Source organism: Neltuma alba, unplaced genomic scaffold, assembly GCF_004799145.2.
Source record: "Neltuma alba isolate B1F8T4 unplaced genomic scaffold, ASM479914v2 tig00003150_pilon, whole genome shotgun sequence".
NCBI classification, from domain to species: Eukaryota; Viridiplantae; Streptophyta; class Magnoliopsida; order Fabales; family Fabaceae; genus Neltuma; species Neltuma alba.
The window spans coordinates 158,703-181,055 of NW_021633161.1; the positions used below are offsets into that span (position 1 = coordinate 158,703).

The 22,353-nt window shown below is 36.9% G+C and overlaps 2 protein-coding genes across 2 annotated transcripts; one reads left to right on the forward strand and one right to left on the reverse strand.

Annotated features, from left to right (window-relative positions):
- Positions 1 to 3,990: 3,990 nt before the first annotated feature.
- On the reverse strand, positions 3,991 to 4,494 carry LOC114740426 (uncharacterized). Its single transcript, XM_028928567.1, has one exon. The coding sequence runs from the start codon at positions 4,492 to 4,494 to the stop codon at positions 3,991 to 3,993; it is 504 nt and encodes a 167-aa protein (XP_028784400.1).
- Positions 4,495 to 8,107: 3,613 nt separating this feature from the next.
- Positions 8,108 to 22,058, forward strand: LOC114740429 (uncharacterized). Its single transcript, XM_028928576.1, has 8 exons — positions 8,108 to 8,625; positions 9,057 to 9,151; positions 15,313 to 15,392; positions 16,155 to 16,196; positions 16,290 to 16,417; positions 16,815 to 16,995; positions 17,789 to 17,967; positions 21,226 to 22,058. The coding sequence occupies exons 1-8, from the start codon at positions 8,195 to 8,197 to the stop codon at positions 21,761 to 21,763; spliced, it is 1,674 nt and encodes a 557-aa protein (XP_028784409.1). The 5' UTR covers positions 8,108 to 8,194; the 3' UTR covers positions 21,764 to 22,058.
- Positions 22,059 to 22,353: the final 295 nt, after the last annotated feature.

A 22,353-nucleotide genomic window follows, 5' to 3' on the forward strand; every position in this document is an offset into this window, starting at 1 on the left:
TATAGGAGTTGAAGGATTTGCATGAGAGGTTGGTGGGGATGATTAGAGAAAATAGCAACAAACTTGTGGCTATTGTTGACAATGAGCTGATGAAGGTGCAATTGGGAAGGGAGTACAGGCCAAAATCTGACAATAAAAGGCATGTATGGCCCCATGAGGAAGAACAACTTGAAGGTGAAGCTGATGAAGAAGATGATGGCGAGAAGGACAAGGATGGTGAGAAGGACAAGGATGGTGATGGAGAAAATGAAGATTCTGAGCATGATATTGAGGAGGAAGAAGGTGAAGAGGAAGATATTGAACAACTATCATTGCAATTATCTCCTATCACCATCATTCACCCAGATGCTGAAGGAGGAGCATCAGATGAAGAGGAACTATTGGACAAGGTAGAACAAGTAAGAAGATCAAAAAGGCCGATGAAGCCCGCCCCAAAACTACAGTCTCCCTAGGTTGTGCCTAAGGTTGTGAAGAGAACAAACCGGAAGATGGATGATAAGGAAAAAAATTTCATCACTGTCTCCAAAATGTGCAGTTCAGCTGATGTGGACAAGTAAGCCTTTTATTGCTATTAAATAAATGTGAATGAAATTTTTTTTGGCCTGTCTAAGCAAAATGAGTACTTGATCTGCAGGAGGTTGGTTGAGTTGTATGACTTCCATGTAACTCGTGATGATCTAAGGTCATTAGGTGGAATGCATAGAGTTAGTAACCATGTAGTGAAATCTCCACCTGATTAGCTATTGTTTATAACAGATGCTGTGCAAGCTGAAACTTAAAAATTTTCTCATGTGTGAAACATGTCATGTCAATGGTGTGCCACATGCTGATGAGAGAAATAAAAGAGGGGGGTGGACAAGTTAAACGACACATATTTGATGCTTACTATATGGTAAGGTTGTTGTAACATTACTTAATTTCAGCGATAGTTTATGTCAATATGCTTATAGTGTCATATTTTGCAGTCCAAACTTTGTAGTCCAGGGTGAAGTGTTGTAGTGAGCAAGAAGGAACTATAGGAGGAAGATGTTGGTTACAACATTGCGGATTGTGACTTGATTTTGGGACCAGCACTTGTAGACCAACACTGGTTCTGCTTTGTGCTAGAGCCGAAGGTCATGAACTTCTACGTGCTGGATTCACTGAACGTATATGTTAGCGGGCAGCCAAAGAAAAAGAACAAGCAGAAGGGAATAATTGTTGACGATATGGAAAAGTTCCACAACATTTGTGTATGTACCAATTATTGTTTATAATTAATCTGCAAAATTTTTATTTCATTGATTGCTATTGTTTTATCCAGCTGGACCGGTTTCACGATATTATAGAATTGGTTCAGCCAAAGTTGATGGGGAAGAAGCCAAAGCGTGATATAATTTATCCTGATGTTGCAAAACAAAACAACATGTGAGTGTGATTAACTTTTTTGTTCTTTAAATTGATTGGTTGGCTGGATGTTGTTGAGCAAAATTGTTAACACGTTATGACATGCTGTGTGCAGCAAGGACTGTGGAGTCTATGTTATGTTATGGTTAAAATCGTGGCATCTACAGGCAGCGCTTAATTATACTCCTGTACGTTTTATGTAATTAATGATTGTTTGTTGTGATTGATTATTGCCCTATGTGACGAGGAATTTAATGTCTGTGCAGGATCAAGTGGCTCAATTTAGGCGTGATCTAATGTGGTGGATGGTTAATCATCCTAACAATGCATGTCGTGATGCTGCCTTAATGCTATTGGAGGAACAAGAAGATATTAGAAAAAGCAAACAACACCGATCAACTCAATAGGAGTGTCAAGAATTAGTATTTACATGTGTATAGGACAAGTTGGAAAGGTTTCTTCAATAGTAACCATGTAATTTCATAGGGGATGATGTTGTACCGATAATGTACATGTTCAAATTCTGGGTGATTATCAAGTTACGACTTGTTATTAAGTTGAGTACCTAGATCTATTTACAGGATGACTATAACATTTTAATCGTTACCTATATTCGTTTAAGCAAATAACTAGTCACTGATTCGTAGTTAGTGGTGCGCAATGAATAATCATATTCATTCACTAGTTTGATTTGAGGAATCACTAGAAGTGTTTAATCATTAGCTACATCGGTGTAGAAAATAACTACATACTACATCAACGTATGCAGGAATGCCCCATGAGGAGTTTCATTGCGATTCAGTAAAAGTGATGAGGTTATTAACCACAGCTAATCAACAATTCACTAGAAGTGTTTAGGCATTACCTACATCGGTGTAGAAAATAATTACTTACTATATCAACGTACGCAGGAATGCCCCATGAGGAGTTTCATTGTGATTCAGTAAAAGTGATGAGGTTATTAACCATAGCTAGTCAACAATTCACTAGAAGTGTTTAGGCATTACCTACATCGGTGTAGCAAATAACTACTTATTATATCAACGTACGCAGAAATGGCCCATGAGGAGTTTCATTGTGATTCAGTAAAAGTGATGAGGTTATTAACCACAGCTAATCAACAATTCACTAGAAGTGTTTAGGCATTACCTACATCGGTGTAGAAAATAACTACTTACTATATCAACGTACGCAGAAATGGCCCATGAGGAGTTTCATTGTGATTCAATAAAAGTGATGAGGTTATTAACCACAGCTAATCAACAATTCACTAGAAGTGTTTAGGCATTACCTACATCGGTATAGAAAATAACTACTTACTATATCAACGTACGCAGAAATGGCCCATGAGGAGTTTCATTGTGATTCAGTAAAAGTGATGAGGTTATTAACCACAGCTAATCAACAATTCACTAGAAGTGTTTAGGCATTACCTACATCGGTGTAGAAAATAACTACTTACTATATCAACGTACGCAGGAATGCCCCATGAGAAGTTTCATTATGATTCAGTAAAAGTGATGAGGTTATTAACCACAGCTAGTCAACAATTCACTAGAAGTGTTTAGGCATTACCTATATCGGTGTAGCAAATAACTATCAACATTACTATATCCAACGGAGTTACTTTACTATATAACGTACGCAGAAATGGCCCATGAGGAGTTTCATTGTGATTCAGTAAAAGTGATGAGGTTATTAACCACAGCTAATCAGCAATTCACTAGAAGTGTTTAGGCATTACCTACATCGGTGTAGAAAATAACTACTTACTATATAACGTACGCAGAAATGGCCCATGAGAAGTTTCATTGAGAGTCAGTACAAGTGATGAGGTTATTAACAACAACTAATCACCAGTTCACTAGGAGTGTTTAAGCATTACCTACATCGGTGTAGAAAATAACTACTTACTATATCAACGTACGCAGAAATGGCCCATGAGAAGTTTCATTGAGAGTCAGTACAAGTGATGAGGTTATTAACAACAACTAATCACCAGTTCACTAGGAGTGTTTAAGCATTACCTACATCGGTGTAGAAAATAACTACTTACTATATCAACGTACGCAGAAATGGCCCATGAGAAGTTTCATTGAGAGTCAGTACAAGTTATGAGGTTATTAACCATAGCTAATCAACAATTCACTAGAAGTGTTTAAGCATTACCTACATGCACGTCTGTCATGCACCAATAACTACTCACAGTAGCATAATTGCAGATAGGAAAAATAACATGATAGCAAATGCATCACAACTACAACAATAGAATAGAGAATAACAACATCACTTTAGTCATTAACCAACAATCATCAAATACATCACAATAACTGATTTACATATGTTTCATGACAAGTGGACATTAAGATGATGCTTCCACTTAATGTTTCATTGTCAAGGACATCATCCACCCAACCGTCCACAGTATTTACAATGATATAAAATAACAGTTAAGGCATTGACCAACAAAAAACATACCCAACAACATAATGCCAACATGGCCATTAACCAAAAACCAACATGGCCAATACATTAAACTATTTACATTTTTTCAATCAAAAAAATGGCCCTACAGTGCTAACATCACATGGTGTACATCCCAAATCAACTTGGATTTGGGTTTTTGCACGTCCTTCTTGTATGTCCAACTTGATGACATTGAGTATAGCGGTATATCTTTTTGTCTTGGTATTGTGACTCATGCCTTGTAATCTTAGGCCTTCCAGGAGCCTGACTTGTGATTGGGGGTTGCAGCAAAATTTGATTAGATATATTCTCCATCCTATAGTCATTTATATTTGGCATGTCAATTGTGACCACCGGAGTCATGCACCTGCCATAAATCTTCTGTTGACATGAAAATTTGTACCATCCCTCAATATAATCATAAATATCACCATGGACAGTTTTCACCGCTGCACAAGCATGCCTACATGGAATCCCTGTCATCTGCCACTCTGCACAACTACAATGGTGCAAGCTAAGACTTACTCGGTGGTGTCCACGTGAGGTTTGGATATTGACATTTCCCATACCATAATCTGTTGTAATGAACTGCTTACTAACCTCCACATTTTCCTTTAGTTTGGTCTCTATCTTTGGCCCCATACAACTCTTCTATTTTGTCATTGCCACACTTGATGCTTGCATCTTTTTCGCAACTTTCTCACGATGCTCATGAATCATTTGGGCTACATTGTGCTTTCTTTCCTTGACCATCCAAGCATTGAATGATTCAACAATATTGGTGGTTATATTATCCCATCGTTTATATGGGAACTTGCTCACAGCCCACTTATCTACATCCCCATGATTGTTAAGCTAGTCAAATAACTCTGGAGAGAACTCCCTCATTTCTGCCATTGCCTTGTCAAATTCATCGTGAACCCTAGCCCATGGAATTTTATTGAGAAGCATTAATGCATCCTCTTTGGAGCGTGTTCTGCTCCTTTTACCTTTGTTCAATTTGAGCCACTCTGCACTAAAGTTCTCCTTAACGTGCCTATAATAATACGCATGCCTGTCAGAACCGAACATTGATTGTACAGCTCCTATTATGGCATTATGACAGTTTGACACAATAGTTAATGGCTTTGAGCCAACTATCTTTTTAATCATAGACATAAACCAAGTCCAGTCATCAATTGTCTCTCCCTTTACAATAGCCATTGCAAAAGGCAACAGCTCATTATTTGCATCATATGCCGAACCTGCGAGGAGTGTTCCCTTATATGGTCCAGATAAATGAGTTCCGTCAACATACAGAACGGGTCTAGCACAGCCAAGAAACCCTCTATACAACACCCGTATGCGATGAACACACGCTCAAATCTGTAGTTAGGACCAGCTACCCATTTAGCTATGTTTTCCCATCGTTTCCTTCCTTTAGCCTGGCATATCCATGGTATTAACATATATGAATGTTCAGGTCTACCATGTATGTCTTCTATTGCCTTCTCCTTCGCCCTATATGCCTGTTTATATGTAACATTCAGACTATATTCTGTTTGCAATTTTGTCCTTATTTCACTTGCCTGCTTGTCAGCATGGTTCCTCACCTCATCGATAATTATATAAGATGTCATATTAGATCTTGCACACTGTCTAACTTGCAAATTATCTTGGGCACTATAGACATGCTCATTAATGAATGTGGTGACACAAAGATATGGAACATTCTTCCCCAATGCACTTACACATATTTTCCATGGACAACCTTCCACTTTGCAAATGACAGACATTCTCTCTTTGCTGTTCCTCAAAAATTTAAGCTTAAAGTTATGTGCGATGCTAAACTTGTACAAATACTCCCTAAATAAACCAGCATGTGCAATTTTCTGCCCCACGCCTGTAAAAAGTTCCAACCATTTACTATAGTTCATCTGAGTAATTTGTGTCACTGCATTCCCTCCACTGGAGCTTGGGCCTTCATGCTGGCCATCATTGCCTACATGTGAACCACTTGGGACTTGATAAGGAATGCATTCAGCAGTACTTTCATGACTCACGTGCTCATAATCGATTCCCAAACTGATATAAGATACAGCCATTTCCTGGCATGACAATCCCAACCATCTTTCAATTTTGGATCTGCATACATGATAACTACAATTGTTAGCATATTGACAACATCTGTTCCTACATTCACTACATTAGCACAGTAAATAGCAACTTACACCAGCAAAGATTTTTTTACTTACATTTGTGCATCGGTCATCTCATGTGGTTCTGTCTCAATTCTGCATGCACGATCACTACATTTGTTAGCATTTAACAATATCTGTCCCTATTAACTACATTAGCACAGCAAATATCAACTTCCACCAGGAAATATTTTTTTACTTACCTCTGTGCATCATTCATCTTAGGTGGTTCTGTCTCAATTCTGCATGCACGATAACTACATTGTTAGCATATTAACAACATCTGTTCTTACACTAACTACATTAGCACAAAAAGCAATGTTACCAGGAAAAAAAATTTTACTTACATTTGTGCATTAGTCATCTCTGTTCTATCTTAATTCTGCATGCACGATCACTACATTTGTTAGCATATTAACAACATTGTTCCTACATTCACTACATTAGCACAGCAAATAGCAACTTACACCGGCAAAATTTTTTTTACTTACATTTGTGCATCAGTCATCTCATGTGGTTCTGTCTCAATTCTGCATGCACGATAACTACAATTGTTAGCATATTAACAATATCTGTTCCCACATTAACTACATTAGCACAACAAATAACAACTTCAACCAGAAGAAATTTATAACTTACATTTCTTGATCATTGATTTTATGTCTTTCAGTCTCATTGCCTTTCAATGATACATACACATGCATAATGATGTCATTATGCACAAAAATATTTCTAACTCCACCATCATCAACAAGATCAATTAATGTCCTCTAATCATACTTGACAGTATACTTCATGTCCCAACTGCTACCATCATAACCACTGCATTTTGATATAGTTGCCCTTAAATCTTCAAGTGTTATACCATCTTTTACGTTTCTTTTCTGTATGTACTCTACCTCCATGATATCTAACTTGACCTTCAGGACTAATAACAAATTCTCCATCTACATGAAAGTAACAAAATAATTCCTTCCTAGGAGTGGAGCCAATATTACAATTCATTGTGCAAGCTAAGCTGAAACAAATGAATAATCCTTATGTTAGTTCACCGATAATGATATTTTGTCACTTCTTTAAATAAAGATAAATAATAGTACCTCTTCACCCATTAACAACTTTAGTTTAGGGTTTCACACTTTAACATTAGCTATTAACTATAATATCCACCTTATCATAACTGTCATGCCTCAAACTTCAATGTCATGTAATCAGCTTCGACTTTCTCCCAAAAACAATCCTCCATTCCCCAACACTAATCATTGTAAACCCTACCAAAAAGCAACAAACCCTATGGATAAATGCTTCAACTCAGGCAAATAAAAATACGAACTTCACTGTCACCAACGAAACGCTGCAAGTATGCATGCTTCAACCTTCGTACGTAACCCATTTTACTGTATCAGCTTCGTCGGAAAAAACGTTGATAGACCCATATTGATAAATGATCATGGTAGGGGATGAAAAGAGGAAGATTGTGGTGCACAAAATTATTTCACTTACTTTTTTTCAACCTCATTCAGATTTCAAGACCAAGAACGTGTATCCAACCATACCCACAATCACAATACTTCAAAATGAAGAACAAAACCACCGTGATTAGACCCCAGGATGAATAGACGAAAACTGTGGTGTGAGAAATTACTAACCTTGCTTGCTTCAACCACCTTCCAAGGTCCCACCATCGAACGTTCTCCACCTTTCTTCAGTATAATTCTACAGAGCCATAAGTGTCATCGACATTTCCTTGCTTCATCATAATTCTTTTTGCTTTTACATCTGAGAAGGGCAAATTTGTCCATTTGCCTTTATTTTGCAAATGACAGATTGGGTCATTGACCTAATCTGTCATTTCCACAATTTCAGGACCCAATCTGAAATTGTATATATTGAAGTGGCTTTATCTGTCATTTTCCCCATTTTTTTCATTAAATTTTTTTTTAAAAAAATTCCCCTAACGGCCGGGTCCGCTCCCGACGTATGGTACAATTTTAACATTGATCAGTGACACGTGTCTTACAAGTTAGATGGAAAAATCCTCTTCGAGTTAATCATCAAATATCCTACTCTCTCGTCATTGTCTCTCAACCTCCGACCCTGTATAGTGTATTCCTCATCCTCTCCGGTACGGCGAAGCCATAACACAACCCGTGTGATTACGCTGTATGGCTTTGCCATCTGAATCGCATCGTAATCACAACAAAGACATATCCAACTTCTTTCAATCCACTGCTTCGAGCTTCGTTTCTCTCTTCAACCCCCCAAAATTCTCTCCTCCGCCGCCGCAACCAACTTCTTCCTCAATCTCTCCCTCCAGAATCTGCTTTCCTCTTCTATTCGCCGACTCCTCTAAACCTCCTGTCGATTCCACTAACCATGACTCGCTCTCCTCCTCCAATTCCACAATCAAGGGTGTGTCGTCAGCGGCTGAGTCCAACTCGGGATTTCCGTCGACGGTCAGGGTTTCAGGGTTGAACTCCAGTCAAAAGGGTGGTGGACCCGCCTTCGTGGGTCAGGTATTCAGCATGTGTGATCTTTCTGGTACTGGTCTTATGGCTGTGTCTACCCACTTTGACATCCCCTTCATCTCAAAGAGGTTCGTGTTCATTTGTATTTAACTATGGGATAACATTTTTGTTGGTTATGGTCGTTGTTGATGATGGTTTTGAGATTATGGGTGCCAATTGCCAGTTTTTTGTGTTTGAAGTAGTGTGTATGTGAGGATTTAGACCGTGACGAAAAATTAGCGTAGGTTGGCAAGATTTATGTGGTGAAACCATCTCCAAACCAGTTCAGGAAGAAAGCCATTTTGGTGTGTTACGTCAACTGGGGGAAAATTGTGTCAGGCGGGGTAAAATGATTTGTCTTTGTGTCTTATCCCAAGTAAAAGATTAAGAAAAAAATTTGTCATCAATGATTAGACAGCATTGATCATTCATAAGACTTGACTGTGATGATTAGAAGACTACATTTTTTTGGCATTCTTCTTCTGGGAACAGCTTTTTAATTGTTAACTTTTGTTTGCAGAACACCTGAGTGGCTGAAAAAAATGTTCGCCACAATCGTGAAGAGTGAAAGAAATGGCCCCATATTTCGTTTTTTTATTGATCTAGGAGATGCAGGTTAGCTCTTTGGCACTTTGAGTATAGTTCCTTTTGAAAATCCTTTGGCTATCTTGAGCAAACTTTTGGTGGTGATGATATCTAAACACAATCATCTTATCTCTTTCGTTGAACAACAGCAACGCTATATTTATGTCCTCCTCCTCCTCCTATTGTATGTAATTTCTATGTGGTAACAGCTCATGTATTTCACTGAGAATAGAGTGTTACATATATAGGGAAAAGAAAGAATAAAATCAGATTTGATTCTACTCCTAGAATCTCGGATAATAAATACATATTACAAGAGAAAATAAGTCCCATGATTTTAGGGATCCTAATCTCACACACAAAAGGAAAACTAGGTTGCATGATAATAGGCCCATGAAATTGATAGAAAGCCCAAATTTCTTCCAACACTCACCCTCACGCTGGTGAATAGATATTGATCATTCCTAGCTTGTCTACAAAGCCTTCAAATTTCTCTTGAGTGAGAGACTTAGTTGTCATGTTAGCTGTCTGTTGTCCTAAAGGAATATAGGATAAATCAGTCACCTTTGATTCCAGTTTCTCTTTGATAAAGTGACGATCAATCTTCACATGTTTGGTGCGGTCATGATGGATAGGATTATTTGCTATCTTAATAGCTGACATGTTGTCACACCATACTTTGATTGGTTCATTATCATAGATTCTGAGCTCCTTTAATAACCTAACCAGCCACATTCCCTCGCAAATTCCAAGTGCCAATGCTCTATATTCAGATTCAGCTGAACTTCGGGACACCACTGGTTGTTTTTTGCTTCTCCAAGTTACTAGATTTCCCCATAAATAAGAGCAATACCTCGTGGTAGATCTTCGGTCTGTCTTAGATCCTCCCCAATCATCAGTAAACATCTCAATACCTCTAGTATTTTTCTTTACAAAGTACAACCCTTGTCCTGGTGTCCTTTTTAAATACCTGAGAATTCTAAAACAGCAGTCATGTGTTCCTTTTGAGGATTGCTTGAAAATTGGCTAACTTCACTAATCGGGCAGCATATATTAGGTCTAGTATGAGACAAATAAATCAATTTTCCAACTAGTTTCTGATATCTTTCTCTGTTTACTACTGTACCGTCAGGTCTTATGGTCAGTTTCTGATTAAGTTCCATTAGAGTGTTTGCTGGTTTTGCCTCCAACATTCGTGTCTCCTTTAGAAGGTCTACAGTGTACTTTCTTTGTGACACACTAATCCCTTGGTGTGTGCGAGCTACTTCCATCCCTAGGAAATACCTTAGAGGTCCAAGATCCTTGATCTCAAATTCAGCGGCTAACTTCCCTTTTAGCCTAGCAATCTCACTTGAGTCATTTCCTGTTAGCACTATATCATCAACATAGACAATCAGATTAGTTATCTTATCACCATAGCGCTTAACAAATATAGTATGGTCAGCTTGGCTTTGGCTATAACCCCATTTCTTAATAGCTTTAGTGAAACGTTCAAACCAAGCCCTAGGAGGCTCTTTTAGGCTATATAAGGATTTTTAGAGCCTGCACACTTTGTGAGAGCTTTCTAATGTTCTCAACCCCAAAGGAACTTCCATGTACACTTCCTCTTCAAGGTCACCATTTAAAAAGGCATTTTTGACATCTAACTTGTGCCATGGCCAATCTAGATTTGCAGCAAGAGAAAGTAAGACCTTTACAGTGTTGAGTTTTGCTACTGGGGCAAATGTTTTCTGGTAATCAACACTATAGGTTTGAGTAAACCCGCGAGCCACTAACCAGGCTTTATACTTGTTCACACTACCATCAGGATTATATTTGATGGTGAAAACCCATTTATTGCTCACCATAGTCTTGCCTTTAGGTAAATCAACAATTTTCTAGGTTTTGTTTTTGTGCAAAGCCTGTAGTTCTTCTTCTATGGCTGCTTTTCATTTAGGATGAGAAATAGCCTCTTTAAAATTCTTTGGAATAAATTCTTTTTCCACATTCACCACAAACGTTTTCAACTTGGGAGATAGTTTCTGATAGGAGACATGCCTAGCAATTGGGTGCTAAGTGCAACTCCTCTTTCCCTTCCTCAAGGCAATAGGCCAATGTAAGTCTTCAAGACTTGCCTCAGGTGCAGATTCATGGCTTTGCATCGGTGTTTGAGTGGGCTCTTCACCACTAGGCTGCTGTTTAGATGACACCCTAGACTCTTCCTCCCTAGTCTCGAATGGGTTGGGTGTGGTAAGGGATTCAAAGGGATTTGTATGCTGAAAGTCAGATTTGGAAGAGGGATTGGGCAATGAATTTGGTGAGTTTCTAGGACTATTTTCTGCAGTGTTTTCAGTGGAATATTGAGGAGGGACATTTGGTGTGTGAGGAATGGGGGTAAGAGTGGAGCCGCAGCAGAATTGGGTGATGTGAGGGGTTCATAAGCTTGCTGTCCAGAACCAGAAAAATCAGAAAAATCATATTGATGATCATTCTTGGTGTCACAAATAAGCCATTCACTCAGACCTCTCTCCCCTGAATGGTTTATTTGTTGAAAAAAGGTAGTTCTTAAATAAATTTGACATTCATACTGACATAGACTTTGTTATTGTCAGGACAAAAACACTTGTAGCCTTTTTGATGTGAGGGATATCCTAAAAAAATGGTTTTAATAGCTTTATGTTCTAATTTTCCACAATTATCATTTAAAACATAAGCTGTGCACCCAAAGATTTTTTGAAGAATTGTAGTAATAAGAGGTGAATCTGGATAAATTTCCTCGAGTCTCTGAAGAGGAGTGAGGAATTTAAAAACTTTTGATGGAATTCGACTTATGAGGTATGCAGAAGTTAAAATAGCATCCCCCAAAAATCTGTTTGGCACATTATTTTTAAAATAATTGCTCTTGCAACCTCAAGAAGGTGCCTATTTTTTCTTTCTCAGACACGCCATTTTGCTGTGGTGTATGGACACAAGAAGTTTGGTGATGAATGCCATTGTTTTCCAAGTATGTTTGATATGATATATTTAAATATTCCTTTCCATTGTCACTCTGAAGAACCTTTATTGAACTTTGAAATTGATTTTGAGTAAGTTTATGAAATTTTTGAAAAATCCCAAAAACCTCAGATTTTTACTTCATGAGATAAACCCATGTTAACCAAGTATGATTATCAGTAAATGTTACAAACCATTTGGCCTTAGAATTTGTTTCAAACTTTGATGGACCTCAAACATCACTATGTATGAGAGCAAACGTTTGAGTGGGTTTATTAGGATGAGGAGAATAAGTATTTCGAACTTGTTTTGCAAATTGGCAAGTTTCACAATGAAAATCAGAGATTGTTTTATTATCAATGCTTGGAAACAAGAATTGCATGTAGCGTAGACTAGAGTGGCCTAACCTAAAATGCCATAACATAATATCTTTATTCTTGAAAGTAGGAAGAGCAGCTTGAGCTTGAGCCTTATTCGGTGGTGATCCATGATGGTAGTAGAGCCCATTCCACACCTTTGCATTACCAATCATCTTTCCCAAGGTCAAGTCCTGAAAATTACAGCAATGTTTGTCAAAAATAACAAGGCAATTGATATGAAAAGCAACCTTTCTCACAGATAGCAGATTGCACTTAATTTCAGGGACATGTAGAACATCTTTTAAATCAATCTCATTAGATATATTAATAGTTCCAGATCCCATTACTGTAGCATATTGTGGCAACTTCAAGTATTGTGCTCAAAATTTAGAAAATTGGGAGAATAATTCTTTAAAACCTGAGATATGGTCTGTTGCTCCAGAATTCACAACTCAAATATTTTTAGTTTTTACTGTACCACTAAGAGCCTTAGTGAGAGCTGTACCTGCTTAAGCTAAAGTGACTGAAGGGGTATTTTTCTCATTTGGTTTAGCCGAGACAGGTGCATGTTTTTCTGAGATTTTTCTCAGAACTTGAAGTTCTTCAGTGCTCAAACCATTTGGCCTTAGAATTTGTTTCAAACTTTGATGGACCTCAAACATCACTATGTATGAGAGCAAACGTTTGAGTGGGTTTATTAGGATGAGGAGAATAAGGTATTTCGAACTTGTTTTGCAAATTGGCAAGTTTTCACAATGAAAATCAGAGATTGTTTTATTATCAATGCTTGGAAACAAGAATTGCATGTAGCGTAGACTAGAGTGGCCTAACCTAAAATGCCATAACAAATATCTTTATTCTTGAAAGTAGGAAGAGCAGCTTGAGCTTGAGCCTTATTCGGTGGTGATCCATGATGGTAGTAGAGCCCATTCCACACCTTTGCATTACCAATCATCTTTCCCAAGGTCAAGTCCTGAAAATTACAGCAATGTTTGTCAAAAATAACAAGGCAATTGATATGAAAGCAACCTTTCTCACAGATAGCAGATTGCACTTAATTTCAGGGACATGTAGAACATCTTTTAAATCAATCTCATTAGATATATTAATAGTTCCAGATCCCATTACTGTAGCATATTGTGCTCAGAAAATTTAGAAAATTGGGAGAATAATTCTTTAAAACCTGAGATATGGTCTGTTGCTCCAGAATTCACAACTCAAATATTTTTAGTTTTTACTGTACCACTAAGAGCCTTAGTGAGAGCTGTACCTGCTTAAGCTAAAGTGACTGAAGGGGTATTTTTCTCATTTGGTTTAGCCGAGACAGGTGCATGTTTTTCTGAGATTTTTCTCAGAACTTGAAGTTCTTTAGTGCTCAATGACCCCCCCTCGATTCTGCTGAGCTAGCTAACAGCCCTTTCTTTTTCTGCTTTTGATTGGTAGGCTTGCCATGGAGCTTCCAACATACCTCCTTGGTGTGCCCACCTTTGTTACAATGGTCACACCATCTTTCTGGTTTTTTTCTTTTTGCATCTCCCTGATTCCCTTTGACAGCCATTGCTGACATCTCACTAAGAGACTTCGAACCAGTTTGAGCCAGTATCTTTCAACTTTCTTCACAACGGACTAGATTGAATGCCTCCTCTAAGGATGGGAAGGGCTTCATACTCATGATTCTTCCTCATACCTCTTCAAATCCATCATTCAAGCCAAGCAAAAAATCATAGCACCTTTCTTTATCAATGAGTTACTTATAGTATATTCTATCTTTAGTATAGGACCCCTCATAGACCTCATAAAAGTCAATTTGTTGCCAAACCTTGCTTAGTGTAGTGAAATATTGAGTGACAGTCTTGTCATCTTGAACTAACCGACGTAGGGTACGTTTTACCTGGATAATAGCCGCTGTATTTTCTCTAATAGCATAGGTCATTTTGGCTGAATCCCAGATTTCCTTCGCTGTGAGTGCAAGTAGATAGCTTTCATTGATATCAGCTGTCATTGAGTTCACCAACCAAGTCATTAATGTTGTTTTCGGCACTCCAGATTGCAACCTGAGTCTGATAAGCATCGGCATTTCTTTGTTTTTTCCTCAGACAAACATCAAAACACTGCAGGACCATTGGAGGTTTCCATTGAGTCGATGTGTGATCAACACTAGGGGAAGAGAATCAGATGTCGCATTCGACATCCCAAGGTGCAACGAGTTGTGTCCATTGTGATCCCCTCTGTGTAATCTTGAACCAGTCTTGGTTGAGGCCTCCTCGCTTGAAGATGAGCATGCACCCTCATCCTCAGTATGGAAGGCTCGCGGCTGATTCATTAGAGCTGCCTTAAATGTCATAGGTTGGACAACCAAGGCTCTAATGCCATGTAATTTCTATGTGGTAACAGCTCGTGTATTTCATTGAGAGTAGAGTGTTACATATATGGGGAAAAGAAACAATAAAATCAGATCTGATTCTACTCCTAGATTCTCAGAGAAGAAATACAGATTACAAGAGAAAATAAGTCCCATGATTTTAGGGATCCTAATCTCACACACAAAAGGAAAACTAGGTCACATGATAATAGGCCCATGGAATTGATGGAAAGCCCAAATTTCCTCCAATAGTATATAACTCTGGGGTTACCTTACTTGCCAGTTAAATACATGTCTGATTGTAGTAATCTCAGTGCTTGTTTGACTTTGTTTTTTTGACAATATGTTCTCTTCATATTTATTAATATATTTTCTTTCCCTTGTATTATTTGGTCAAAAGGCATCTGGCTAGTTATTAACCCCCCCCCCACGGGTTGCTGGAATCTGACTAGTTATTATTTATTTGTTGAATACTAATTTCTTTCATGGTCTCTTAGTTTCATATGTCAAAAGGCTGAATATTCCAAGTGGTGTGGTGGGTGCTTGTCGATTGGATCTAGCATATGAACACTTCAAGGTATTGCTGACTTTCTATATTGCTTTTGATTGCTAGGAATAGATGATCTAAACTCTGGGTGGGATATTACGTTCAGCTTATTTAATTTAAATCATCTCTGAATTTCTTCCCCTACTTATTATTGTCCTTTACAACTTTTAAACTTTAGGTTTGGATAGATGCTTGTTTGTAACTGCTATCAATTCCTATGGTAAATCGGTGTCTCTAATGTTTCCCACCTGTATACTTTGAATTACTTATAAGGTTGAATATATGGGATGGGGGCCTTACAAAGTCTGTTTGTCATATGGTTAGCATCCATTGGCATCCAAAGTAGTGTTTGTCCATTAATATCGAATGTAGTAAAGTGGTGACAATGGACTTTTGGTAAACAAGGGCTACTAAAAATGTTGGTTTTAATTAGCATTGTATGGCATGGTGCTGGAAACTGGTAGTTTGTTATTGGCAGAAGTTGTAGCTTTATCTTTTGACGAATCATTATGTTGAAGTGCATACAAAACCATTTAAGAATTGCTTTTATGGAAAGAAATTTAAATCTAGACGGATCCCATCAACATAAGTTTATCACCAGAATTTTTTTAGTAAGCACATCCAAGGTTATATATTTTCTGTTGTTGATTTGGTTAAGACTTAAGACATAGCAGTGCTTGCAACTGTCAAATCTTAGTCCAGATGACTCTGGAATTTGTCATTTTAATCGTTCTTCATATTATTTCTTTTTGTTTAGGTTTGTTGACATTTTTGACATTTCTCATAATGCAGGAGAAACCTCATTTGTTCCAATTTGTTGCAAATGAGAAGCAGGTATAGGCTCCCCCCCCCCCCTACATAGTTATGTATCTTCAATGGTTTTATTTGCATTTATTATTTATTTATGTTATCATTATTTTTCTATAGGTTAAAGCAGCCAATAAACTTCTAAAGACAATGCCACAAAATGGCATGGGCAAAAAGGTGGATGGGGTGCCGGTTTTTAGTGCACAGAACTTAGATATTGCGATAGCAACTACAGATGGAATTAAATGGTGTGTTTTTTCCCCTCATCTTCCTCACTATATTTGGCATCAGTGTAAATTTCACAAAACCTCGTCATATTGTCTTGATATCCTTTAAACGAAATTAAGTCTTGATTGCTTGGATTTATTTCATTCTCCCATAGTTTAGTTACTGGGAATATTTTTTTTCCTCCTTGTTTTCTTTACAATTGTATGTGCTTTAGATTAGCTTTGAAATTTAGATTTTTACTACTATAAGCTTCCTATCATAATTTTTAGTGTTCATTATACCTTCTTATCTTTTATGATATGTTTTCCATCTTTAGTAGTAGCCTTCACGTTATTCATTGTGTCATCATGTCTATCATCTCATCAGTCTATATAACTGAATATATTATGCTTGCAATCTTACTCTTTTTTTCATCAGGTACACTCCCTACTTCTTTGATAAAACAATTCTTGATAACATTCTTGAAGAATCTGTTGATCAACATTTCCATGCTTTAATACAAACTCGGCACATGCAGCGCCGGAGGGATGTGATTGATGACAACATAGCAGCAGAGGTGATTGAAGAGATGGGAGATAGTTTATGGGAGCCTCCAGAAGTATGACTTTACATTTGTCTTTCTTTCCTCCTTTCCTGCAATTATTTTTTTCTGTGATTGTTAAAAAATTTAATTTATTTTTTGTGTTTTTCTTATTCTCTTTTCTATTATTATTATAGAAAATATTTTCACTTATATCTAGATACTTATAATATTGGGAAAATCCTAGAAAAAGCCCTTGGAATATACCAAATCCCAGATTGGGCCCTTAAATTTCAAAAATGACAGAATGGGTCATTGACCCAATCTGTCATTTGTGAAATTCAGGCGAATTGACATTTTTACCCTTGAGCAAAAGTGAGTAGTTATTCTCTAAACAAATCTAGGTAACGCTTATACTGTTCTAGTGATTACAAGATTCGTTGTAGTTAATAACAAGGTACCTGACAATAATAAGATACCTGACTATGAAAAAATGAGTAGTTATTCTTTACACAGATCTAGGTAATACTTACATTGTTCTAGTGATTACAACATTAGTTGTAGTTAATAACAAGACACCTGACTATGAAAAAGTAAATAGTTATTCGCTATACGAATCTAGGTAACACCTAAACTCTTATAGTGATTCCTTGAATCATTGTAGTGAATGAATAAATGAGGGTAAAATTGTCAATTCGCCTGAATTTCACAAATGACAGATTGGGTCAATGACCCATTCTGTCATTTTCGAAATTTAAGGACCCAATCTGGCATTTCCCATATTCCAAGGACCTTTTTTGGGATTTTCCCTATAATATTTACACTTATTTATCTTCTAATATTGTGTACATCTACCTGATTTTCCTTACAGGTTCAGGAAGTGTTAGATGAAATGGGCCCTCCTAGTATACCACTAAGTGTTATTTCGAAGGCTGCAGAAATACAATTCCATTATACTGTTGACAAAGTACTACTTGGTAATAGGTGGTTGCGGAAAGCAACTGGCATACAACCAAAATTTCCATATATGGTTGACTCATTTGAGAAAAGGTACATTCCATGCTATTCTTAGCCGTTTTGAACTGATATTTACATGTTTGAACCTGTCGCAATGTCAGTCTTTCTGTTAGACCAGTGGTTTCTTTGTCCCATTTCCATGCCTATAACATGAAAAACTTGACAGCTGTGTGTGCTTTCCCCCAGAGTAAAGAATGATTTTACTAATCCAAATGAGACCACTTGAAGTGAATTTAGCGTTACAATTGTAAACAAGGCATTTTCCCTGCTGGTTCTTGATAATATACTATATCTTTTGAGTTAAGCAGCATCATACTGTGAATATAACCACTAAACCTCTATCTTCTGTGACTGCTTGTGCAAGGCCTTTCCTAGAAGGTAAAGACTTGGATGCTTATCATTATACGCTTTATGTCCAGTTTCCAAATGAAAGGTTGCTGCATGGATTTTTTTTTGAACAAAACATCATTCACCTCTTTTTTCATTAATGTTCCGTTGACAAAAAAGAAGTCTGAAAGCTTTTATGCAATCCTCATGTGTGTCATGTTTCTTTGTGTTGATCTCTTTTAGCTGTCCTTGAAACATTTGTTTGCAGTAACTCCTCTATGTTGCCACTGACCCATTTCAGTTTCCCTGCTCTAACCCTGAAACTTGTGAGCTCTATCTTGTGGCTGTTAAAAGAAATCATAAGCGTCTCAGGTGCATGGCTTCACAGTTTATCATAGTCAGTTTTATTTCTCTTTAATTGTTACTCATCCGTTATACTAGTGCCTTTATCTATCTCCTCCATATTATTCTTTTAGAATGATGTCTGGTTGGTAGCTTTCTTTCTGATTGGGTGAAGGCATGAGCATTTTGAGCATTTTGAGCTACCATTAACAGTGGAGGCGAACAACATATTGGGTTATGGAGTTTTTGTGCTTTATTGGAATGCAGATTGATCTGCGCTTTTCTGCATATGTGCTGTCTGTACAAGCAATAGAATCGGTAATGATAAGTCTAGTTTTGGGATTTGTGGAGGCTGACAACAAAGAAGCAGTGCTCGAATAAGTTTCTAGAAACCGAGGTCTCGTAAAGAAATTTTTGTTAGGGAAAAATCAATGAAACCTAAACAGTTGAAGATGAGTTGTTTAGAAAGTCCATATGGCAACTTTTATTTGAAAACTGGTCAAGTATATAATAAGTACCTTGTCTTTCTCCTCAGAGAAATGATAGAAAGCCAGTTGAGAGAAGATGGGGCAGGGTTCGTTAGGGGAACAAGTTAAAGGGACCCCTCCAGTGGTCTTAAACTACTGTGGGCACAGAAGAGAGGGTAAAACCAGCAAAGGCAGCTAACTTTTCTCTAGTTTCTGAAATGAGGAAATGTGTAGGATAGGAGCGAAGATCTCGGAAAAAGTAGAAGAGTAGAAGGCTTATGCAAGGTTTGACGTTGCTAGGGAGGGGTTGTGGCCTCTTTGTTTGCATTTCGTTTTTTTTTTTTTCCCCCTTTCCCCTTATTAGTACGTTATTTCAGCGGTAACAAAGGGGACTGATTTTGTTATATGCTTTCCTCTTCTAATCTCCATTGAAGAGGTGTAATCTCCCATGTCTATTAATACATTCCAAAATTCCGTCTGTGCGATTGGCCATTGATTGAATTGTAACGAATTTCCAAATGCATTATTGTTAAAGGGTACATTTGAACTTTCCAGAGGTTACTTAGAATACTACTTAAGTAAAGGATGTATCATCTCACATAACATGAAGCTCAGTCCGAGTTTTACATTTTAGTCAGATATTTGCCTGCATGCTTTCTGGATGAGCACTGACACTATGACCCAGTTGCTGGAGATTGTTATAGGTAGAACAAGGTTGCACGGGGAAGTTTACTCTTATCTTTGTGGTTGTCATGTTTACATCAACAAACTGATGTATTAATTATGGGTGTGTTTGCATGAGTAGTGCCAAAAATGACTTTTATTCTATCTGATTTTTACAAATGTGAGTTAGAGTAAAAGTCAGTTAGTATAATGTGATTTATGTTTGTATTAGCTTTTATAAAAAATCAGTTTGAAAGTTTGAAATTTGTTTGGATGGATGATGAAAAAGTAAGTTTAAGATATAAAATGACTGAAAAGGGCATGAATTTTTATATAAGACTCGGTTAACTAGGTTGGAAAAATTAAAGATACACAATTATTTAAGGAGATCATGTAATATATAATATAATTAAATAATTTGTTTAGCTTTTTTAATCTGTTCAAGTTAGTCTTTTGGGGTTTTATGTTATGGAGCAAAGGTAATATACATATGCAATTTGGTAAATTTTAGAAAAGTAATAAATTAAATTAATTAAATTTTATTAGTTAATTTTTTTTCTTCTAAGGAAAAAACATCAAATTATTGAGTCAAAATATAATTATACCTACATAAATATAAAATTTATTTTTAATGAATAAAAAAATATATGTAAATATATGATGTATAAAATAATATTAAAAATTTAAAAATATTATATAAACATATTCAAAAGTTATTTTAACTTTTTACAATGTATGATTACTGCCTTCGTAGCTTCTCCTAGAGCAACTCAAACGTACACCCGAAAGTTGCAGTAGGGAAAAAAAATTCAGTTTCGAGTAAAAGCTCATTCATGTTGAACACCAATCCAAACACGTTTCTCTTCAAATATTCCTGTACCGTGCGTTGCACAATTTACTAAATGCTTTTTTCATCCCAAACGAAGATCCAAACATGCTCTATATCTTGGGAAGCAGATTCCAGTTTGTAGAATTATCTACAGATATTAAACTTCTGATGCTTTGAAGTTACTATCAGCCGTAGATTTTTCCTAATTCTTCTTACACACTGGCAGACAATATTGAACTGCTTTTCTATGTTTTGATTTATTTAGCGAAATTCAGAAGTCTCTAAGGTTTCTCATAACTGTCATTGGGATTGCCAAACTGAATTGCAAATGGATTAGGGGCTTATCTATAGCCTACTGTCCCTTATTGTTCTAACGGTCGCTTACGAACTGTTAGTTATCAGTTTATTTATATATTTATATATTTTCATAAATTCAAAAATGACTATCCCGCTCTTACTGAAAAAGAAATGAAATAAAATGACTATCTGTTGGGTTCTTTTGTCATTGGATACCCACTTTGCAATTTGCACATTACTCTTAGATGCACCCCATCCTACAAGAGATCTTTGTCTGTTGTTAAATAAATAAATAAATAGAAAAGTATCTAGATCTTGTGCATTATCAATGCAGTGTCTGTAACTTTAATGTTTTTAATCCTGCAGAAGTGAAGCTTCTCTTCTTAGAGCCTCAGAGTCAAACAGGCGCCTTCCTAAGTCTGAAGTGGAAGATAGCCGTAAAGATGGTGAATTCGTTGGCCCTTCTGACTACAACTTGAGAAATAATACTCGGGCAATTAAGGAGACTCAGCCAAAACCTAGGCTACCTTTTCTTGACTGGTTTCAACACTTATGGCCAAGGCATAGGCAGCAAAAAGAAGGCTTATCAAAGAAAGGCGTGGAAGAGGATCCTAAACAAAATCCTTTTCTTCCCAAGATTACAATGGTTGGTATCTCTACAGAGGAATCTGGCCACATGAACAGAGCAACTTTGAAGAAGACAATGGAGGATCTAACACGAGAGTTGGAGAAGACTGAACATGCTGATGCGTCTGGTGTTAATTGTAGTGAGGGCAAATTAGAAGAGAAGGATCCTCTGTTTGTAGCAAATGTTGGTGATTACTATTCTGGTATGGCGAGGACAGGATCTACTCGATGGATTCGTGGGGAAACAACCAAACCCCATCAAGAAAGTAAGTTCTGACGATATCCTTAAGAAGTGGAAGATCGTACTACCAACCAACGCATGATAATATATTCTGCTAAAGAGCTGGGGATTTCCCTTTTTGTATTGTCTACCATAAGCCAATAAGATATCTGAGTTTCACATTGAGCCATGTTGTACGTAAGATGCATGTCATTGCTACTGCAGTGTTGTTTAGTCAGCGTTAATATTAACTTGATCTTTGATCAATGCTGTAAATGACTCTGGGGAAGTCTTAATGTTGACCATTTTGCTAACTTTAAGAAGTAAAGAATTATTACACTTTGTTTTTGTGAGTTTGGTGGAGAATGAAATGAGGTCCGGACATAAAAGATTGTTTAAATTATGGATAAAATTTTTAGTGTAATGATTTTTTTCATTGAAATATGAAACTCACTATCTCTGAAGAATGTTGAGTTGAAAGTGAAGAAAAAGAAAAGGTATTTATGTCAATAAATTCAAAAGCAAGCTGATCTGCAGCCTTGTACTTCAACTTCCTCTCATCGTTACTAGTTATGACTATAAGAGAAGTAACGTCAGTTCATAGCCCTCTCTAATTACCTTGTAAGAGGTTTATCAATCACTTTTCG

What these genes read in the sequence shown, in the direction of transcription:
- LOC114740426 (XM_028928567.1), bottom strand. Translation starts at nt 4,494, where the DNA reads ATGGGGCCAAAGATAGAGACCAAACTAAAGGAAAATGTGGAGGTTAGT.
- LOC114740429 (XM_028928576.1), top strand. Translation starts at nt 8,195, where the DNA reads ATGGCTTTGCCATCTGAATCGCATCGTAATCACAACAAAGACATATCC. An exon ending in TATTGATCTAGGAGATGCAG is followed by an intron (nt 9,152 to 15,312) that starts GTTAGCTCTTTG and finishes ATGGTCTCTTAG; the next exon opens with TTTCATATGTCAAAAGGCTG. An exon ending in TAGCATATGAACACTTCAAG is followed by an intron (nt 15,393 to 16,154) that starts GTATTGCTGACT and finishes CTCATAATGCAG; the next exon opens with GAGAAACCTCATTTGTTCCA.